At 41.9% G+C, this 15609-nt stretch overlaps 2 protein-coding genes across 2 annotated transcripts; one reads left to right on the plus strand and one right to left on the minus strand.

Annotated features, from left to right (window-relative positions):
• Window positions 1–961: 961 nt before the first annotated feature.
• LOC147944510 (uncharacterized) lies at window positions 962–2716 on the minus strand. The gene has a single exon (XM_087512617.1). It carries the CDS (start codon window positions 2714–2716, stop codon window positions 962–964), a length of 1755 nt encoding a protein of 584 aa, XP_087368743.1.
• A 4577-nt stretch (window positions 2717–7293) lies between these two features.
• Window positions 7294–9477, plus strand: LOC147944511 (uncharacterized). Its single transcript, XM_087512618.1, has one exon. The coding sequence runs from the start codon at window positions 7294–7296 to the stop codon at window positions 9475–9477; it is 2184 nt and encodes a 727-aa protein (XP_087368744.1).
• Window positions 9478–15609: the final 6132 nt, after the last annotated feature.

The following is a 15609-nucleotide window of genomic DNA, read 5'->3' on the forward strand; positions in this document are numbered from 1 at the left end:
GTTTATTGGTTGGCGATGGAAGTCCCAGCACTGCTTCGATCTGTTTTGGATTCACCTCGATTCCGCGCTCTGTGACGATATATCCTAAGAATTCGCCCGAGGTAACCCCGAAAGTGCACTTGGTGGGATTCAACTTCATCTGGAATCGGTCCAGGATGTCGAAGCATTCGGCGAGGTGCTGGATGTGTTGGTCTGCTATAAGGGATTTGACCAGCATGTCGTCAATGTAGACTTCCATCGTTTTCCCTAACAGGTCAGCGAACATCGTGTTGACCAGGCACTGGTAGGTCGCCCCTGCGTTTTTCAGGCCGAATGGCATCACCTTGTAGCAGTAGTTTCCTCTATCCGTGATGAATGCGGTTTTCTCGCGATCGGCTGGGCTCATCGCGATCTGGTTATATCCAGAGAATGCGTCCATGAATGAGAGGAGTTGGTTGCCCGCTGTGGCCTCCACGAGTCGATCAATATGAGGTAACGGGAAGCAGTCCTTGGGACATGCCTTATTGAGGTCGGTGAAGTCAACACAAACTCGCCATTTGCCGTTCTTTTTCTTGACCACCACCGGATTGGCTAGCCAGTCGGGGTACTGTACCTCCATTATCTGATCGGCCTTCAAGAGTCGCTCGACTTCGTCCTGCACCGCTTTTGCTCGATCGTTGCCGAGACGTCGTCGTTTCTGCCGAACTGGTTTGAAGGTGGGATCGATATTCAGTTTATGGCATGTGACTGAAGGATCGATGCCTACCATATCCTTAGTGGACCAGGCGAACGTTGAGGATCGCGATTTCAGAAACGCTACTAGTTCGGTCTTGAGTTTTTCATCGAGCTCAGCCCCGATCCCGACCGTCCGAGAGGGGTCTACTCCGTTGATGTTGACTTGTATGATCTGGCACCCCGTGGCCTTTAGCCGATCTCGCTCTGGTTTGTGAGGATCAACGATGTGATCCTCAGCCTGTAATTGCTAGGCGTCGTCCTTCCGCCTTTGCTTCTTCTCGAGGATGGAGCAGGTCCTGGCCATCTTCTGGTCGCCATACAGCATATCAATTCCCGCGGCCGTTGGGAATTTCAGGCAGAGATGGTAGGTGGAAGGAACTGCTTGCATAGAGTAGATCCAGGGCGAACCTAAGATGGCATTGTAGATTGGTGGGGCGTCTATGACCACGAACTTTGTCTTGCGCGCTACGCCACCGGCTTGGACTTGTAGTTTCACGTCGCCCATCGATCTTTTAGCGACGCCGTCGTACCCGGTCAGCGTTCTGCCTCCTGGTTTGACTTGCTCTGGTGTGACGCCCATTTTCTCCAGTGTTTGCGAGAACAGGACGTTAACCGTGCTACCGGTGTCCACTAAGACGCGTTCTACGTCGAACTCGCCCATTCTGACTTCCACCACTAGGGGGTCGTTATGAGGGTGGTGGATCCCCTTGGCGTCTTCTGCCGTGAACGCGATGGGGTCTGTGCTTAGCGCCTCTTCTTCGGAAATTGCCTGGACATTGCAGATCTGACGCGCTCGCTTTTTCAGGGCTCGTACGGAATCTGGGCATTCATCGGTCTGACCGATGATCATAGAGATACGACCCCGAGGTGCCGCCTGATCGCTCTGCTGTCCCTTTTGACGCTTGGACGGCGTCTGGAGGACTTCCACTGGCGCCGGCGCCTGTTGCTCAGCGGGGGGTGGTTGCTGCGGAGTATCTGGTGCGTTATCGGATTGTTTGGTGCCCTTCTGACCTCGGCCAGGGTTGGATCGCCCGAACCTTCCTCCTCGACCTCTACCGCCGCGGCCACCGCGAGAAGCCTTCGGCTGATAGACAGCTTTGATTTCACCAGATAGGTACTTCTCATATAAGTAATTGGATAGGTGCTTGCATTCAGCCGTTGAATGGCCGCCGAACATATGGAAATCGCAGTACAGCTCTTCTTGTGCATCGGAAGAAGCGGTGTTCTGTCCTTCGTCTTCGGATATCGCGTTGACTACTCCGCGCTTGGGGTCCCTCAGGTCGTGATGCTTCCGAGGTTCCTGATAGGTTTCCCGATTTTTTTCTTTGGCCACGGCCGGGCGAGGAGGAGGGAGCTTGTTAGCTCGCTTCTCCTCGTCTTCCTCCACATAAGCGACGCGAGATCCTCGGTGAAGGGCTTCGTCCAGGTCGGTGGCTTCCCTGATATTGAGATCTACGTGCAGTCGGGATCCGGGAATGAGTCCCTTCTTGAAAGCAGCGATTGCGACGTCCTCAGCGACCGTTATGGTGGCGTATTTTTCCTTGAATCGGGTGAGGTACTTTCGCAGGGGTTCGTCGGGCTCTTGGACTATTTCCCATAGTTCGGCGCTGGAAGCGTTGCGTTCTATGAACACCCGATAATTTCGCAGGAAGGCTGTCGACAGTTGTTCGAAACAGTCGATAGTGCCCGGAGGGATATGGGAAAACCATATTAGAGCGTTCCCGATCAAACTGTCGACGAACAGTTGGCATTGGCCGGCGTCCTTCTGCTCCTCGGTGAACCTAGCTTTTGCGATGGTAGCCATGAACGAGGTCAAGTGCTGCATTGGATCCTTCGTTCCATCGTAAGTTGGGACCCTTATCTTTACGTTTGGGACGTATGTTCCTAAGATGCGCTGAGTGAATGGAGACCGCTGCGTTGCCTCGAACATTCTGTCGATCTCAGGTGCTGAGCTCACAGCTCGGTGGAGGAGGGACCCCATAGCTTTGATCCTGAGGTCCATCTCCTCCAGCTCGGGGCAGGAGGGTGTGGCCGGATTTCTCTGAGAGGATTGCCCCAGCTGAGGCTGCGTCCCTGATGCCAGTACGGATGGCACGTGCTAGTTCGGGAATCGGAAAGTCGAAGACGGCGGGTCGCTGAACAGGCGGCGGTTTAGAGGATCGTTCCCCGAACCTCCTGTGGTGGTGCCTCGTTCTGTTGACGTGGCGGGGGTGCGCTGTGTCCCATCGCGTCCAGCCGTTGATTTGTTGCGGAGATAGCCTGGAAGAGGTCCCTGGATACCGTCCCGAACACGTGACGGAGGTCGTCCATTGTGACGAACTGGGATGGTTGGGCGACTCGCGCAGGCGATCTCTGTCCATCGATAGTTCCATTGACTGGTGGTGCCTCGTCGGACTCCTGATCCCCCTGGCGGGATATCTCAACTTCCTCCACTTCGTCGGCAAGTGTTGCGGACTCATCTGCTGGGTTGGCCGAAGTTCGGCGGATACCCGTCCGCACGTAGACGCGCGTGGTGGGTGCGGCGACAGGTGGGTCCGCGGCGACGTCCTGAGAGTTGATCTCTCGGTTGGTTGGGTCGTCTTGTCGTGGGGCAGTTGCGTTGGCACCGTTGTTGAGGATTGAAGACATGGTGTTGGCTCTTGCTTTTGATGAGATCTAGAAGAGAAGTGTTTTGTAGAACTTAGTCCCCCTCCTTCTAGCGCCAATTGTAGAAACTGAGGTTTCTCAAAAGGAATTTGTTTAGAAGGGAAACAAATTCAATAACAATCTCTTGAAGGACTTAGATCAAAGTAAGCAAGAAGAGAAGAAATGAGATCTCTTGAGGAACAAGTTTGGTATTGCTCAAGAACAAAGAGGAATTTAGGGTTTTTAATTAATGATTAGATACTCTTACAATGAGAGGATTGCCCTCTATTTATAGGTATTCAAGGATCTACAGAATATATTCGAATATACTGGATATATTGACTTTCCTAACTGGATGGCGAGTTAATAAGGAAAGTCTTTCCTTTCTCGCTAGGTCAGCCGCTGGGCGAGTTGAAGTGCCGAATTCGTCTCCTCGTCCATGGGCCTTTCAGTGTTACTGGGCCTTCAGAGATGAAGTCCAAACCTAGGCCGAATTCCCGGTTTAGATAACCGGTTCTTTAACAGGTCTAGATCGGTATGTTGGAAGTGCTAATTCCCGCACCAACAATCGCGATTCTTGCAGAAGAAGAAAGTGGAAACTCTCGGATCACCGTAATACTATCGATTCAATGACTTCATAAGTAAATAACCTATCAACATAAGGCCATAGGAGAAGCTGGGGATAATCATCATCAGCTCTTTCAGTCTCATCAAGTGTGAAAAGACGGTTGCTTATAGAGGAAGAAAGCGCAGATTGGTTGATGAAGAGCAAGAGGATCATGATGCTGATTATGAAGCTGATTCCATATGTATTCACCATTGTTGAAGAAAAGCTGGGGGTTTAGGGTTTTAATCGCTGTTCGAATTGGAGAAAGGTTTTTGAAGATTTAGTTTGTAATTTGTGAGGTCGTTTATGTGGATATACTCATATATATATAGACAATGGAGTTCTTAGTTTGTTCTCCTATTTTAATTAGGATAAAAAAAAATTATATGTATAAATTTGATTTGGAGTGGGATTAATTAGTTTATCTTTACCTGATTTGGACTGTTTCAAATTTGACATCAGCTGCATTCTCAAAGCGTATCTAACTAACTCTTTACATTCAATTTCGAAACCATGTTGTTTCGAAACCATGATGTTATTCTGATATCTCTTTCTTTATCAGAAACTAAATTTAAAGTAACTAAATTTGAAGTTTTTTATAGTCAATCCTTTTAAAATATATAACACTTAGAACAAAAAGAGTTTTTTTAAAAAAACACAAACATTTAATTAAATCAAAAATAACTGTTGTTTTACTGGAACAATAATTAGTTTTTAGATTATAGATTTGTGTTTTTAGTTTTTGGATTTTACAAAAATAAACAAAAAATAAATAAATAAAAAGTGCCATAACAGTTTTTTTCAGTAGAACAAAAAAAAAATCCTATAGTAGTGGCCCTAATTTTTTTTTTTTTTAAGTTTTTGTTGCACCAGTCAGACTCTTTATAATATACTAGATAAGGACCGTCCGATATACGGGTTAAAAATTTTGTTAATAAAATTAAATTTATTCAATAATCTTTTCTTTATAAAGGTGAGTATTTACATTTTTTCTAGAAACAGCCATTAATTTTTGTGGTAGGTTTTGAATTTTTTACATTTTTATTTTTTAAATTTTTAATAAATTTAGAATTGACATGAGTCAACATCTAAATGATACAGCTGACACGTATCACGATCTTGTTAATGAGTAATTTTGATATCAAACTTTATATAACAGACGAGAAAACAATCAGACAACCGATTCTTTAGCTAAATCGGTTCTCCTCCCCACCCCGGTTTGTAACAATTGATTTAATGAAATTTCCGGTTTGACAAAAAAAACAGTTATTTATTATTACTTATGTATAGATTTCCTTTTTATGATAGGTTCAGTACTTTTAATAAGACACTAGGGGATAACCCGTGCTACAGCACGGGATTAAAAAAAATTTTTACTAATTTTTTTTTTTAATTTTCTTTTTTCTTGTCTGAGTTAGGTATTTCAACTTATTTTCGAAGTTTATATAGTGTTTAAAAATAAATAGTTATGGTTATACACTAATTCAGTCTCTTTATATAATCTTATACTATGCATAATATAGCTGCTTACAAAATCAGACAGACAAAAAGTATATTGAATAGTAGCTATGTAAGAGGGTATATATTCGACAATATCGGATCGTAGGTTCGTAATAGATTACGCACAAAGCAATATTGGACTATAGTTTTGTTGGTTTGTGTTCTAAGATTCTAATTAATAATAATAATTTGTGTTTATGAATGTTTAATATCCAAAGTAAACAATAAGAAAAAAAAAAAAAAAAGAATAGTAACAGTAGAAATGACTCATATTGATGTGAGCGCCGGATAGGAAGCTGACCAACACACGCCGGACACGACCGAGACGCCTGACCAGGACGCACCGGACGCGGCCAAGACGCCTACTTTGAACGCGGCCAAGGCACCAATAGTTCTCCCGGAAGCCACGACTCGATCAAGGAGCTCAGCTGATGAGGACATCGAACCACCAAGCCATATTATCCAAGCTCCATATGTGCCAAGCGGACCAATGACTAGGACCAGGAGCAAAAGCATAGAAAATAAGTTCAACATCTTTCTGGAGCAGCTGGAACATGAAGGACTGATCCCCCTTGATCAGTTTGAAGCCATTCGCCTAACCCCATCGGAGAGCTCCCAACTAAAGGCCGTCTTCAACGAAATACCTCCGACGATTCAGGACGAGCCAGGAGATGAGCCATATATCAAATTAAAGCTTTCTGAGTCTAGTTTTCGTAGAACCAACGAGCGTCGAGATAACTGCTATAAATCTCCAGATATGGACCGAACAGTAAACACATGTCCAGTGGACTCTCTAATAAGCAATAAGGTTAAATGGGCTTTATTCACCCCCAAACTTGAAGCCCACTTAAGCACGTGTTATTTGGCACTAGAAGACATCTAGAAGGCTCTCTCACTCGTCCAGAATATCCCGAGATCGAAGAAGAATCATGTCATGAAGTCAAGATATCAAATTTGCCTTAATCGACACCCTTGATATTCTCCTTTCTACACAACGTCTCTTTCCTTTATTTTTCTGATTTTGTTCTGGTTTTCCTTGTTCTTCTCTTTGCAGGATTTATGTGTTTTTCCTTAGAATAAGTTATGAACCTGGCTATATAATGCCTTGAGTTGTAGTTCTTTTTTTTCGACCTTTTGATTAATAAAAATTGCTTGTTTCTGTTTCACAAAAGAAACCATTGCTCTCTAATTCGTGAGTGTGTCTGAATTCTTGAGTGTTCTAAGAAGTATCAGTAGACTTTTACATCTATTGTGGTTCTTATCAATCCACCATTCATCTCCACTTTATCTGGGTTAGTTAGAGAGATCCTTAGACCAGCTAACGACTCATCCTTGTTTGGGTTCAAGATCATTTTGTAGCCAAAGCTCATATCATTTTGGTATCAGAGCTTTAAAAGCTCCTAATTTATCAGGTGATTTTGTTCCTTTCGTTTAATTTTTTTTTTCCAGTTTCATTATTTAAAAAAAAAAAAAACCATTTCATCTGTTTTATTATCACAGTTTTATAAAACTCAAAAACAAAAAAAAAAATCTGTTTTCGTTCTTGTAGGAACCCAAAAAAATTGCGGTTGCTTTTTTTATTTTAACAAATTCATATACAAAAACAAAAAAAAAACAAAAAAAAAACAATCAGAAAACAAATATTAAAAAAATCTGTCTGCAGCACTCGTTCGAAATCTGTTTTGTGTTACTTTGTTGCCTTTATTTGCTCTGGTCTTTTTCACTTGTTAGAATTTCATAGAATTTTTTTTTTTTAACATAAACGATTTGTGGTACAAAGACATATTTCTTTGTGTTCTCTCTTACCAAAGAATTTGATACTTTGCATCTTAATTCTTTCAGGTGGGATGGGTGACAACACCGGTGATCCTAACGCTGCTATGATGCAGTTACTACAAGCCATGCAACAACAACTCACTACCATGGAACAACGCTTAAACCAAATCGAACAACCTCGTGCAAACCATAACCAAAGACGAGAGAATGGTGTCGTTCATGAAGATGGTCAAGAGACTGACTTCAGTGATGATGGAGGACCACAAAACAACCGTCGACGACGTCAAGCTCAACGACATAACCAAGAAATGGCAGAGGAAGAAGACCATACGAGGTCTAATTCTATGGATATGAAGCTCAAGGCTCCTACGTTTGCTGGAAGGGTAGATCCTGAAGCTTATCTTGAGTGGGAGCAGAGAATGGAGCACATCTTTGCTTACTACAAGTACACTGACCAAAAGAAGCTAGCCTTAGCCGTAGCTCAACTTACCAATCACGCTTTGTCTTGGTGGGATCGTGAAGTTAATGATAGGAGGAGAAGTGATGCCCCTCAAGTAACCACATGGAGGGAAATGAAGCAGCTGATGAAGAAGAGATATGTTCCCATCTACTACCACCGAGACCTTCAAAAGAAGTTCCGGAAGTTGATTCAAGGAACAAGGAGTGTGGAAGAGTATTTCGAAGAATTTGAGCACTTAAGGAATAGGCTGGAGCTTGACGATGATGCCGAGACCACCATGGCTCAGTTTCTTGATGGATTACAAGAAAAGATCTCTCACAAAGTAGAAATGCATCCTTATCACGACCTGCAGGACATTCTACACCACGCTATACAAGCCGAACAACACATCAAGAAGAAGATGACAACCATGGGGAGAACTAAAACTACTCAAAATTGGGATCAAGGTCGTGCCAAGACTCCTTTTGCATCCACCTCTCAAGTCAGACCCTCGGATAAAGAAAAAGCTGTGGCTATTGACAATCGGTTCAAGTCTAAGCCAACCGAATCCACCCAAAGTAAGTTCCCTAGCCCTAACAATTCAAGAACTCGTGATATAACATGTTTTAAGTGCAAGGGAAGAGGACATATGGCTAAAGATTGCCCCAACCCAAGAGTTATGATTCTCACGGATGCGGGAGAATACGTGTCACAAGACGAAGCAGATCTCACCAAGGATGATGTTGTAGTTGAAGAGGTCGATTGTGAACCTGAATATGGAGAATCCCTGGTCATAAGGCGTGTCTTGAACCTCACGGTTCATCCAGATGAGCTAGCTCAAAGGGAAAATATTTTCCATACCCGCTGTACCATCCAAGAAAAGGTATGTAATCTTATTATCGATGGTGGATCATGTACTAATGTTGCTAGTGAGTATATGGTTTCAAAACTCAGCCTTGGACGGACTAAACATCCTCATCCATATAAACTAAGATGGCTTAATGACAAGGCTGAACTGCGAATCACGGATCAAGTACAAGTACCATTCAAAGTGGGAAAGTATATGGATCAAGTCTTGTGTGATGTGGTTCCTATGCAAGCTTGTCACCTTCTACTTGGTAGACCGTGGCAATTTGATAAGGATACCATGCACCATGGGCGTAGTAACATGTATTCTTTTGTCCATGATAAGAAGAAATACAATCTAACTCCTCTCACACCGAACCAAGTGCATGAAATTCAAGTTAAGATGCTTAAAGAGAAGGGTTCTCCTTCTAAGAGTAATTTTCTGATCAAGCCTAGCTACATAGCTAAGACACTCACTTGTAATGAACCGGTATTACTAATGATGTTTAAGGAAGTTTTGAGCGCAGGTTTTAGTGCTTTGGAACAAGATCTCCCTAAAGAGGTGAAGGATCTTTTGAACCGGTTTGCTGAGACATTTCCAGATGAAATTCCAGCTGGTCTACCTCCTATAAGAGGAATTGAACATCAAATAGATCTGGTTCCGGGTGCCCCATTGCCCAATAGAGCCGCTTATCGCGTTAACCCGGAGGAAGCTAAGGAATTGGAGAAACAAGTGAAGGATCTTTTAGACAAAGGCTATGTGAGGGAAAGCCTAAGTCCATGTGCTGTACCGGTCCTTTTGGTGCCAAAGAAAAATGGAACTTGGAGGATGTGTGTAGATTGTCGAGCTATCAACAACATTACCATCAAATACCGACATCCAATCCCAAGGTTAGATGATATGCTTGATGAATTATCTGGATCTAATTGTTTTCAAAGATTGATCTTAGGAGTGGCTATCATCAAGTAAGAATGAAGGAAGGTGATGAGTGGAAAACGGCTTTTAAGACCAAGCAAGGTCTCTATGAGTGGCTAGTCATGCCATTTGGGCTTACAAACGCACCAAGCACCTTCATGAGGCTTATGAACCAAGTTCTAAGGCCTTATATCAGTAAGTTTGTAGTGGTATACTTTGATGATATACTTATTTATAGTCATACATTTGATGATCACCTAATTCATTTAGAACAAGTTATTAAAACGCTTCAAAAGGAAGGTCTTTATGCCAACCTTAAGAAGTGCACCTTTTGTACTAATGAACTTGTCTTCTTAGGTTTTATAGTGAGTTCACAGGGACTGAGAGTGGACGAAGAGAAAGTCAAAGCTATACAAGAATGGCCGACACCAACCAACATTAGTCAAGTGAGAAGTTTCCATGGCTTGGCTAGTTTCTATAGGAGATTTGTGAAGGATTTCAGCACTCTTGCTGCACCCCTAACTGCTGTGATCAAAAAGGACGTGGAGTTTAAGTGGGGAGAATTCCAGGAGCAAGCATTCAAAGCACTCAAAGATCGGTTATCGAATGCACCAGTTTTAGCTTTACCAGACTTCACTAAAACTTTTGAGATTGAGTGTGATGCATCAGGTTTAGGTATTGGAGCTGTGCTTACTCAAGGAGGCAAGCCAATAGCTTATTTCAGCGAAAAACTCAATGGAGCAACACTCAACTATCCCACGTATGACAAAGAGTTGTATGCCTTGGTCCGCGCCATGGAGACTTGGCAACACTATCTACTCGCTAAGGGGTGTGTGATTCACACGGATCATGAGACCTTAAAGCATCTACGAGGGCAAACAAACCTAAAGAAAAGGCATGCAAAGTGGCTTGATTTCATAGAGACGTTTCCTTATGTCATTAAATACAAGAAGGGAAAAGACAATATCGTAGCCGATGCGCTTTCAAGACGACATGCTCTCATCTCTACAATGGATGCAAAGGTTCTTGGTTTTGAATTGATTATACCTTTATATGAGGCTGATCCTAACTTTGCAGAGAGCTATAAGAATCCAGGCAAGGGAGGTCACACATCATTCTACATTCACAATGGCTATCTCTTCAAAGATAAACGACTATGTATCCCGCAATATTCTTTAAGAGATCTTATAGTCCGAGAAGCTCATGCAGGAGGCTTGATGGGACACTTTGGAGTGGAGAAGACTTTGGCCATGCTTAAAGAACATTTCTTCTGGCCTCACCTTAAGAAATCTGTGGAGACTTTCATTTCAAGGTGTATCACTTGCAAGAAAGCAAAGTCTAAAGTCCAACCCCCACGGTTTGTATCTTCCCTTACCGATTCCTACTTCTCCTTGGGTTGATATTTCCATGGATTTTGTGCTAGGTTTACCCAAAATCAGACACAAGGATTCAATATTTGTGGTGGTGGACCGTTTTTCCAAAATGGCTCACTTTATACCGTGTGCTAAGACCAACGATGCAACCCAAACAGCAGACCTCTTCTTTAAAGAAGTTGTAAAATTGCATGGAGTGCCATAGACTATTGTTTCCGACAGGGACACCAAGTTTCTCGGCCACTTTTGGAGGACCTTATGGAAGAAATTAGGCACCAAGCTACTATTCTCAACCACGTGCCACCCCCAAACTGATGGCCAAACCGAAGTCGTCAACCGCACGCTTGGAACACTTCTGAGAGCAACAATAGGGAAAAATCTTAAAACTTGGCTTGAGGCTTTACCTTTTGTTGAATTTGCTTATAATAGAGCTATCCATAGTGCAACACTAATGTCTCCTTTTCAGGTTGTCTATGGGTTCAATCCCAATACACCTTTGGATTTAACACCACTTCCACAAAAAGACTTTTTAGCCTTAGATGGCGAGAAAAAGGCCGAGGAAATCAAGAAGCTCCATTTAAAAGTTAAGGAGAGACTTGAGAAAACCAATGAGCAACGAGTTAGAGCAGCCAACAAGAGCAGGAAAAAGTTACTTTTGAAGTCGGAGAATGGGTGTGGCTACACATGAGACCAGAGAGATTTCCCAATCAAAGGAGCTCTAAACTTTCACCCCGTGGAGATGGACCATTCAAAATTTTGGAGAAGATTAATGACAACGCCTACAAGCTGGATCTTCCAGGTGAGTTCAAAGTGTCAAATACGTTCAATGTCTCTGATTTGGCTCATTTTGATGCAGGAGAAAACATTTCAAGGTCGAAACCTCATGAAGAGGGAGGGAGTGATGAGGACATCAAACCACCAAGCCATATTATCCAAGCTCCATATGTGCCAAGCGGACCAATGACTTGGACCAGGAGCAAAAGCATAGAAAAGAAGTTCAACATCTTTCTGGAGAAGCTGGAACATGAAGGACTGATCCCCCTTGATCAGTTTGAAGCCATTCGCCTAACCCCATCGGAGAGCTCCCAACTAAAGGCCGTCTTCAACGAAATACCTCCGACGATTCAGGACGAGCCAGGAGATGAGCCATATATCAAATTAAAGCTTCTGAGTCTAGTTTCCGGAGAACCAACGAGCGTCGAGATAACTGCTATAAATCTCCAGATATGGACCGAACAGTAAACACATGTCCAGTGGACTCTCTAATAAGAAATAAGGTTAAATGGGTTTTATTCACCCCCAAACTTGAAGCCCACTTAAGCACGTGTTATTTGGCACTAGAAGACATCTAGAAGGCTCTCTCACTCGTCCAGAATATCCCGAGATCGAAGAAGAATCATGTCATGAAGTCAAGATATCAAATTTGCCTTAATCGGCACCCTTGATATTCTCCTTTCTACACAACGTCTCTTTCCTTTATTTTTCTGATTTTGTTCTGGTTTTCCTTGTTCTTCTCTTTGCAGGATTTATGTGTTTTTCCTTAGAATAAGTTATGAACCTGGCTATATAATGCCTTGAGTTGTAGTTCTTTTTTTCGACCTTTTGATTAATAAAAATTGCTTGTTTCAGTTTCACAAAAGAAACCATTGCTCTCTAATTCGTGAGTGTGTCCGAATTCTTGAGTGTTCTAAGAAGTATCAGTAGACTTTCACATCTATTGTGGTTCTTATCAATCCACCATTCATCTCCACCTTATCTGGGTTAGTTAGAGAGGTCCTTAGACCAGCTAACGACTCATCCTTGTTTGGGTTCAAGATCATTTTGTAGCCAAAGCTCATATCATCAGCAACGGCAACCAAGCAGCGGATCAACCTCTTCGTACAATCGTTCATGCAACAACAGCCGGCCAATGAAGAGCTTGAAGGTTCAGTTCGCGTAGCCTTCACTCTTACCCACCAGTGAAGGTAAACAAAGTCACTAAGGTGAGGAATTGTACTCTTTTTCCTCACTCCGGGTTTTTTCCATTGGATTTACCGGAGGAGGTTTTAACGAGGCAAGGAGCCTAGTGCAAAACTTCTAAGGTCAAGTCGCTTCCCACGTCAAGGCCAAAGGCGGTTATCTTTCTTTCCTTTGGTTTTTGGTTTAATTTGAACTTGGAATATTCTCTTTTGAACGTTGAGAGTGTTTTGTGGCTAAGATTGTTAGTCAAAGGAGGCGACGTGTTCTATTTGCAAAGAGAACACGTCAAAGGACGATGTGCGGACCAAGATGAGTCCGCGTGTCCTTAAGCCCTTCCTTAACCTAGCTATTTAAACCCCTCTTAGCTCTCTTGTAGTTCTTTAGATTTGAATGAAAATAAAACTTTTCTCTAAGAGAGATTCTTTGATCTTGTCTCCTTCCTTTCATTAGTTCAATTCGGGATTGTCTAAGGGAAAGAACCCTAGCTAACTTCGAACCGGGTTCGTTGCTAGCTAGCTACCGTATCAAGAGGAGAGCCAAACCTCTTGTGTCGTCACTCAATCCACATCTTCTTTCATTGTTTCATTTCATCTCGCAACCTCCATCGCATCTTACCGCAACCACTCTTAGTCGCTTCCGCATCCGTTCTATCCATACCGCATCCGTCCGACCCGATCGTGGCCTCACGACCATTCTTTCGATCGGCTCGTTTGAATCACCTCATATTCACTTTCCTTCGTTTGTTTCGTCTCTAGTTTCGATTCCTCAAGCCTTGTCCGAGGAAAGTTTCGCGCATCTCGTTCTGTCTGAAGACGCTTCCTTCGACCGTTCCGCATCCACGACCTTCGATCACATCAGCTTGGTATCAGAGCTTCAAAAGCTCTGCAAGGTTGTTTCGTTCTAAAACTTGTTCCTTTTGTTTAAAGCTTCGATCTTTAGCTTGTTTGTTAGTCTATTAAGCTTAAAATCGTTTCGCTTGTTCCGATTAGGTTTTTGGTTTAATTTGGTGCATGTGTTGTGTTGTTAAGTGTTTGTCTAAGTTGTTTAGCGTTTGTTTTGTTCATCCTTTTCATCTTAGTGTTCATCCGTGTTCTTGCATAGTTACTTTTAGATCGATAAAGCTAGCATCTTGTTGCATAAACGTGTTTTTACTTTTGGTCATAAAGCATTTCTTGTCGCGTAGTACTTTTGCTTTACTGCTTTTGTTTAGTCATAGGTTTGAATTTGGTGAGCTGTTCTCAATCATTTGGTGACGAGATAAATATCTTTGTGTGGTCCTCGAACGTTTGATACTCACGCGTTTAAGTTTTTGTTTTTGTCTTGCGAGGTTTAAATTCAAACTCAAGTCGCACCTCAACGCTACACGTCACCACAGCTGATACGTACAATGGCCGATGAACCACCTCCAGCACCACCAGAGATAGGAGTCACTCTCGCAGCTCTACGCGAGTTCATGACAACAAACGTATTTGCTTGAAACCCTTGAGCTGCACACAAGTTCAAGAAATGCAAAGTAGGTTGTCTAAAGACTCGGACGATAAAAAGACTTTTTAATTCAGTATGGTGATGTTAGGAAGTCCATTAGAGACTCTAACAAACTGTTACTGATGGTCTTTCGAGAATCATTGCTTTCAGGTCTCGAAGGATCGATAGACGCCTTACTGTAGGTGATACGTGACATCCTTAGGCGTTTACTGTAGGTGATACGCCAAGCATTTTTGTATGGTTTTAGATCTTTCAAAGGAGTGTAAGAAAGGGGCAGAGCCATCATTTTGTGTAACGAAGTAAAAATGTATTCTTTTAGTATAATATTCCAATAGGAAGTTCTCAATATATTTATAGTGAAATTATGTAGATTTAGGTTATCACTTAGAAGTTAAGATTTGATATGTCAAATATACGCAAAATATATTTACTTGCTTGATTCGTTACAACTGCGAAATGAATATTCCTTTGAAAAATTGATCGTAAAAGATTAGAGAATAATTATAATCTCAAAAATCAAGGAATTAAGTAAAATCTGGTAACTTGAATATTCGTTTTCTACGATTTTAACTGAATCATAAAACTTTCCTTTTAAAAGAATATTTGTTATGATCTGTTTCGGTAATTAAGCAATTATCCGAATTTTTGGTAATTAAAATTTATAGTTAGCCTTTAAATACATTAAACGAAAATGAAATCAGAGTGTTTGCCTATAACGAATAACTCTGTTTGGGATCTTAAATAACTAATCTTGAATGAAAAAATATACTGGATCCGTGAATGATTAATCTGGAGTACAAACAGATCCGCGGTTTTTTTTTCTTTTTGTTGTCGGATATTTTAGGATCCGCGTCCCGACTCATAATTTTTTAAGTGATCGGTCGAGGGTGTAATGGTCATTTGTCTTAAACGAAACTATAGGTTAATTAGATTAAATTTTGTGATTCTCTAATCATTTTTAATGAAAAACCTACCAAAACCAAGTCATGGTCCATTTTTGAGTCTAGGGAGTACACTTGCTTTAATAATATAGATGTTCTCAATTTCTTTATGCTGATAGATAAATTTTTCCTATTTGCTTTTGGATTAGTTTTTTTTTGTTTGGTAAATATTTTTTTTTAACTTTTTTCTAGCAATTAACTTAGACATGAATCAAAATTTATTAATTTAGACATTTGACACATGTCGTGATTATGTTAAACAGTAATCTGGACACGTATAAAAATCTTAGATATTTGATTGACATGTGTCACGATCTTGTTAACTAGTAATTTTAATATCAAACTTTATATAATAAGATACTAATTGTTGACAAAGTTACCAACAATTACTAAATTGTTAATTGTTGACCAACACCGTATAATTACAT

The sequence above is a fragment of the Camelina sativa genome, chromosome 5 (assembly GCF_030686135.1).
Source record: "Camelina sativa cultivar CO46 ecotype springtype chromosome 5, ASM3068613v1".
In the NCBI taxonomy this organism is placed as follows: Eukaryota; Viridiplantae; Streptophyta; class Magnoliopsida; order Brassicales; family Brassicaceae; genus Camelina; species Camelina sativa.